This window comes from Crocuta crocuta, unplaced genomic scaffold (assembly GCF_008692635.1).
Source record: "Crocuta crocuta isolate KB4526 unplaced genomic scaffold, BGI_CrCroc_1.0 scaffold218, whole genome shotgun sequence".
Lineage (NCBI taxonomy): Eukaryota > Metazoa > Chordata > Mammalia > Carnivora > Hyaenidae > Crocuta > Crocuta crocuta.
Window position 1 is genome coordinate 5353511 of NW_027533170.1, and position 7524 is coordinate 5361034.

The following is a 7524-nucleotide window of genomic DNA, read 5'->3' on the forward strand; positions in this document are numbered from 1 at the left end:
CATTTAGGCCCCCCCCACCCACAACCCCTCCAGCAACCCTCAGTTTATTCTCTGCATTTAAGAGTCTCTTATGTTTTGTCCCCCTCCCTGTGTTTTACTATTTTTGCTTTCCCATCCCTGCTGTTCATCTGTTTTGTATCTTAAATTCCACATATGAGTGAAGTCATAGGATATTTGTCTTTCTCTGACTAATTTCACTTAGCATCATACCCTCTAGTTCCATCCGTGTAGTTGCAAATGGCAAAATTTCATTCCTTTTGATTGCTGAGTAAATACTCCATTGTATATATACACCACATCTTCTTTATCCATTCATCCGTTGATAGACATTTGAGCTCTTTCCATACTTTGGCTATTGTCGATAGCACTGCCATAAACATTGGGGTGCATGTGCCCCTTCGAAACAGCACACCTGTATCCCTTGGGTAAATACCTAGTAGTGCAATTGCTGGGCCGTAGGGTAGCTCTATTTTTAATTTTTTGAGGAACCTCCACACTGTTTTCCAGAGTGGCCGCACCAGTTTGCATCCCCACAGCAGTGCAAAAGAGATCCTCTTTCTCTGCATCCTCGGCAACATCTCTTGTTGTCTGCGGTGTTAATGTTAGCGATTCTGACGGGTGTGAGGTGGTATCTCATTGTGGTTTTGATTTGTATTTCCCGGATGATGAGTGATGCTGATCATCGTTTCATGTGTCTGTTGGCCATCTGGATGTCCTCTTTGGAGAAGTGTCTATTCAAGGAATAACACAAATTTCTGATTTTTACCTCTGTCCGAGCCATGCAAACATCTTTAGAATAGTTGAATTCCACTTACCCTCCTTTTAGGCTGTTGCTGTCAAGCGTTTCACTGCTCTGTATGCATTTCAAGCTCTACGAGATGCTGTTCTTTTCAGAGTCCGTATTTCTCACACATCTGTCCCTTTCGTTGATGTGTCTGTCCATGTCTCCATGCTTCCGTGTGGCTCTTCTTTCTTTCGCCTAGAGAACACCTTGTAGTAGTTAGGTCTGTCGGTCATAAATAACTTGAGTTTTCTCTTTTTGTTCTTACCTGAACCGGTCCTTCATTTCACATTTATTCTTGGTGTGGGTGTAAAATTCTGAGTTGACACTTACCTTCCTTTAGTGCTTTTAAGATAGCGTTCTGTGGACTCCCGAGTTCCTTTTCCTGAGCAGGGCTCGCTGTCCGCCTCACTGTTGCTCTTTTGCGGGCGGTTTGCGCCTGTGCTCTGGTCTCTCTGGGCCGTTTTGCTCTAGTGAGCCCGAGGTGATGCTCTTCGTATTTATCTGGCTTGGTGTTTGTAAAACTTGCTAAAATTATGGTTAGTACTTCATCAGCTTCAGAAAATTCCATTGAAGTATTGCTTTGGGCCCATTTTCTTCCTCTAGAAATCTGGCGTTCAGGTTGTTAGCCCTCTGACATCGTCTCTCCCGGCCCCTGCCCTGGCAGCCTGTCCCCTCCATGCTGCTTTCTGTGTACGGTCACCTGACTTGCTGTCCACTCCCTCATTCTCCCTTCAGCTGTGTGTAATCTACTTTTAAAGCCACCCACTGGGTTTTTCAGTTCTAGAACATCCGTTTTGTTCCTTTTTGTAGTTACCAGTTTTCTGTCTAATTCTCAGAAATGTTTTTAATCTCTCTTACTTTGCTAAGCATAATTATTATTTTGAGGTCTGTGTCTTATACCTGTATTATCTCAGTCTTCGGTTGGGCCTTTCTGTCAGCTCTTATTTGTCTTGGTTTTGTGTTGTGGTTCCTTTGATTGGATACCTAACATTATATATAAAGAATATAAAAAAATAATTTGAGCTTTAGCCAGTAGATAGTATCTGGATAATATCTTCTCTTATTACTAATTGTATTTGCTTCTGGCTTTTGACTACTTTAACCGGCCCTCCCAACTTTCCTTAATTCAGTATCAGCACAATCTTCAGTTGGATTTGGGTTCCTCCAGTACCTGGTTTGTTTGCAGTTTGCCTTAACTGCCGGGGTGTAGCCCTTCAGAGGTATGACACAGAGTGTACGGTGGGAGCGGGGCGGGTGCCAGGAGCCCTTCTTAGTGGGTTCTAGACTCCAGGTGTCTCCTCTGGCCCTGCCAAGTTGTCAGAAGCTCCACTCAGGCTTTTAGCTGCTGCTGCCAGAATTTGTAGAGGCCACGGGGGGAAGCCTCCCCAAATCCTGGACTTCTCTAATTCTCTTTCTGCTCCTGGATGTTGTCCGCTTTTGAGCTCTTGGCATGCTGTCAAGCATATTTTTTAAAATAAAATTTTCAGCTTTTCTAAAAAGGTCTTTTCTGGGAGAATTGATTGTATTCTGCGAGTACTAGATGTGAAACTCTTCTGTGTGTTTTTTGTTTTTAGAAATCATCTTTTTCAGTGTATGGTGTATTTCAGTACAGCAATTCAGTTAATTAATAAAATGACTTCTCTGGCATTGTTTTTGTTTTTTTAAGTTTATTTATTTATTTTGAGAGAGACAAATACAGCCTGCGTGGGGAAGGGGCTCTGGCCTGTAAGCGTGGAGCCCCAACGCAGGGCCCAAACTCACGAATCCATGAGACCATGACCTGAGCCAAAACCAAGAGTTGGATACTTAACTGACTGAGCCACCCGGCCCCCCTCTTGCATTCTTATTCTTGATTTTATAGGACTCTGAATGGAGAAGAATGCCATCAAAACCTTCTATTTTCCTTATATTGTCTCTTTCTTAGAGGAAAAGAGTACTATTAGGGATTCTTAATTTTAAAAGTTGTAAAAATACATTTAGTAGTAGCTGTGCTTAGTGGAAATTATTTGGGGGGCGCCTGGGTGGCTCAGCCAGTTAAGCGCCCGACTTCACTCAGGTCATTATCTCATGGTTCATGGGTTCAAGCCCCACATCAGGTTCTGTGCTGACCGCTCAGAACCTGGAGCCTGCTTCGGATTCTGTCTCCCTCTCTCTCTGCCCCTCCCCCACTCATGCACTGTCTCAAAAATAAATTAAAAAAATGTGAAAAAATTATTTTGAACAAATGGACATTAGTAGTCAGAAGCTCTGGGCTCTCTGAGTGCTTGGTTATATACAAATTGCTAAGCCATTCCATCAGACACCATTCCGTTGTGGACCTTTGAAACCCTGAGTCAGAATAAATATATGCAGATAATCATGTAATTCCTGTAGGTATGGTGGAAGAATAAACAGGATAAACCTGTGGAAAGATTAAAGTCCTGATGTGTAATAGCTTGCTTTTTGAAATTTGAGTTAATAGATTTGTTATGTGAAGCATTCAGGTTTAAACCACTTTCTAGTACCCCTGCTGCGTCAGTCCCCCCATGCCTACCTGGCCCCGCCTCCCAGGTATCTGGAGGTGAGTCAGCATACCGTTGTGATCAGGGTTAAAATGTGGTGTGATGAGGGTGTGCAGCCAGATCCTACGGGGAAAGGCACAGGTGGGGTCTAGAGGAATCTGTGCAGGCTTTTTTACGCAGTCTCCTTCACCTAAGAGGTCACACAGCAGTTTCTGCCCAGGGAAACCCATTAGAGACTCAGGGCCCCGGGGTTTTCTTGGAGGCTGGTCGCATAGGCACCCTTTGCGCAAATACCCCAAATTCCAGACTCTCAGAAGGAAAGCAAGTATTCAGCATAAACTATATTGCTATACAAACAGCGACCCACCCTTATCATTTAGGGAAGGTTTTCTGAACTGTTCACCAGACGAGTTCTCTGATGTTAGCCGAGGGCTGTCCCTTAGCAAGCAGCTAGTTCTTTCCCAGGATACCAGTCACTGCCAGCTATGTTAAGTCTTTTTTGCACACGTGCCTCAGATGACTCACTGTTGAAATCTTCTGTAAACACCGTTTATACATACCAAAAGTCTGTGTGATAGTTTTTGTTATGATAACTGGTAAAATGTTTGGCATTAAACTCGGGCAACTGAAATACTTGGGTGGTTGTAATGTCTTAATACATTGCATACAGGCTTTTAACTACATGTGCCTGTTGTCCATTTTAATCTGCATGTGGGAAGAACAGGACCGCGTTAGAACATTTAGTATATCTGAAAAGAATGCTTAAAAAATTCAGTTACAATAGGAAGTAATCTATTACAAGAGGACACTTCAGATGTCTCCTTTTAAACTTCATATCAAACCACCCACATATTTTTTCAGATTTTAGTGGACTTGTTTTTCTTATGGGAGCTTTTTGAGGAAAGTACTTTGTCACTGAGAATTTTGACTAAGACAGCTGACCTCCGTTTGGCAATCAAATACTGAAAGAAAGAGTTTCTGACTACTAGTAGAATCAAACTAGAGAACTGTCGATATTATGGATTCGATTTCTTGTTGATAAATGTGGAAGCTGACCCAAAAAGTTAAGTGACTGCAGAGCTGAATAGCTGGTTAATTTCATTTCATCGCTTTTGAGTCAGAGAATATGCACTTGAAAACATGATTGCAAAAGCCCAAGAGGCCATGGATTAATTTTGAACTTCATTTAGTGACTTTTATGACCCTTTCATGCCTAATTTGGTCATTTATTCACCAAACTTAACAAGCATTTATTTAACGTCTGCTATGTGTCAGACACTATATTTAGGTGCCGGGATAATTTTCTCTCATTTGTAGTCCAATTAAAGAATGTCCCACTAAGGTTGGCTTGGGATGCCTGCTTCTCTTTAGGTTCCTAAGCTACATACATGTATTCCGTGTACCCTGGTCCCTCAAAATCTATTCTCTCTTCTTCTCCTTAAGGTAATACCGCATTGCATGATTGCGCAGAATCTGGAAGTTTGGACATCATGAAGATGCTTCTTATGTATTGTGCCAAGATGGAAAAAGATGGTTATGGAATGACTCCCCTTCTCTCAGCAAGTGTTACTGGTCACACAAATATTGTGGATTTTCTGACTCACCATGCACAGACGAGTAAGACAGAACGGATCAATGCTCTAGAGCTTCTGGGAGCTACGTTTGTAGACAAAAAAAGAGATCTTCTTGGGGCCTTGAAATACTGGAAAAAGGCCATGAACATGAGGTACAGTGATAGGACTAATATAATTAGCAAGCCAGTACCACAGACACTAATAATGGCTTACGATTATGCCAAGGAGGTCAACAGTACAGAAGAGCTAGAAGGTCTCATTGCTGATCCCGATGAGATGAGAATGCAGGCACTGTTAATTAGAGAACGTATTCTTGGCCCTTCACATCCTGATACCTCTTACTATATTAGATACAGAGGCGCGGTGTATGCGGACTCTGGAAACTTCAAACGATGCATCAACCTTTGGAAGTATGCTTTGGATATGCAGCAGAACAATTTGGACCCTTTAAGCCCAATGACCGCCAGCAGCTTGTTATCTTTTGCAGAACTCTTCTCTTTTATGCTACAGGATCGGGCTAAAGGCCTGCTGGGCACCACCGTTACCTTTGACGATCTTATGGGCATACTATGCAAAAGTGTCCTTGAAATAGAGCGAGCTATCAAACAGACTCAGTGTCCGGCCGACCCATTACAGTTAAACAAGGCTCTCTCCATTATCTTGCACTTGATTTGCTTGTTGGAAAAAGTTCCTTGTACTCTGGAACAGGACCATTTCAAAAAGCAGACGATATACAGGTTTCTTAAGCTGCACCCGAGGGGAAAGAACAACTTCAGCCCTCTGCACCTGGCCGTGGACAAGAACACCACATGTGTGGGGCGGTACCCTGTGTGTAAATTTCCATCCCTGCAGGTGGCTGCGATCCTGATCGAATGCGGCGCTGACGTGAACGTCAGAGACTCCGACGACAACAGTCCCCTGCACATCGCTGCTCTCAACAACCATCCGGACATCATGAATCTCCTTATTAAATCAGGTGCACATTTTGATGCCACAAACTTGCACAAACAGACTGCTAGCGACTTGCTGGATGAGAAGGAAATTGCTAAAAATCTGATCCAGCCCATAAACCATACCACTCTGCAGTGTCTGGCTGCCCGTGTCATAGTGAATCATAGAATATGTTACAAAGGGCACATCCCGGAGAAGCTGGAGACCTTTGTTTCCCTTCACAGATGATGACTGGGCTGTGTGTTCGCACTGTCCAAGCGCGGATCGCTGACAGCTGTTTCATAAACGAGCACTGTTGTGATGACACCAGCCTTCACTTAGCCTCATCTCCTCACGCTCTCATTGGCTAAAGCATTAGACGCATCCGATTGACAGGATTGGTTTCCCAGTATTTAATATAAATATACCATATAATATATTGTTTGTGAATTGACAAATATAACGTCCTCTTCAAATTTCTAAAACCGTCTGCCAAAGGCTTCCCTGTTCTGGTTTTGTTTGCTGTTGGGTGTTTGGGACAGAGTTCACCGTTTTTCAGTGGCGTCTCTATACTTCACTGGTTTGTGAATTTTACATGATTGAAGGTCTTTTTTTTTCCTGCTTCTTCTCTACTCCAAGCTTCTCCCCTGTTTCACTTCGTTTTCCTAACCATTTCTCCTTCTGAGTCTCCCCCTGCCACTCCGCCCCTTTACGGACCCATGCTAGGTCGCACACCGTTTCCCCGACCTGTTGCCATTTGCAGTTACCATAAGTGCTTTATCTTCTCTATGCACCGGCTTAAACTTGACTGTTGTATGTTAGCACATTTTTCTATGCAGCAGTTGGTCAACTTGGACTCAAAACACCGTTAAGTTTCGTTACAAAGTTCATGTTATGAAAGTGGTACTCTCTGTAGCATGACCTTTTTTAGAGCTGTAGGTTAGCTACCGGAGCTCAAGCTTTTTTTTTTTTTTTTGCTTTTTTTCTTCTTTTTTTTTCCCCCCTTCTTCACTTGTGAGGTTTCTCTCTACTCCACTGAAATTATCGTGTGCTAAATTTGGGAAACAAATCTATTCTAACTCATTAACCCAGTTGAAATTTAGGTCTGTCATCTTAATATATCCTGCAGTACAAGGAAGAAGCTTTATAAAGCGACCCACCTTTCACGCTGCACCAGCCCTGGCCCGCTTGTGCTGACGGTGCGATTAGGTGTAGAGCATTTGCTTAAACTGAACTTCAGAGTTGATCACACCGCTTTAATGAGTCACATTGACATAATTCAGCACTTGAACTCAGCAGATCACTTTTAGTTACCAAAAGAGCTAAAGCATGTCAGTGGCATGATGCTTGCCAGGCGAGATCTAGGCCTCTAAGATAATTAAGGTATTTTAGTATGCAATTTACTGCCCTAGTATCTGAGGTCAGTAGAGTGTCCATTCTTTCTTTCTTCCAGCCTAAGTATACCTTTAAAGATAACTTGCATGAATTACTTTGGTCTCAGTTATTTGTCGCCACAGTTAAACACAAAAGGTTGCAGTGCTTTCTGTTTCCTTACTGAAAGTTTGCTTTGCTCTGCCTTCCTTTTTTTGTGTGTGTTGTTTGTTTGTTTTTTTCCCCCCGCAGACAGCTTTGCCAATGCCACCACACACACAAAGGGCTCTTTTAAGAAAAGATAAAAGTACTAAAAAAAAAAAAAAAAAAAAAAAATACAGTAAATTCTCCTTGAGAATTTATT

General features: G+C 42.6%; 1 protein-coding gene across 1 annotated transcript in view; it reads left to right on the forward strand.

Moving 5' to 3' along the window:
* Window positions 1–7506, forward strand: part of FEM1C (fem-1 homolog C) — a 25285-nt gene extending 17779 nt beyond the window's left edge. Inside the window, exon 2 of the mRNA XM_077746308.1 lies at window positions 4729–7506. Within this exon, the coding sequence (XP_077602434.1) occupies window positions 4729–6038 (1310 nt within the window). The 3' untranslated portion in view covers window positions 6039–7506. The remainder of the gene's footprint in view (window positions 1–4728) is intronic.
* Window positions 7507–7524: the final 18 nt, after the last annotated feature.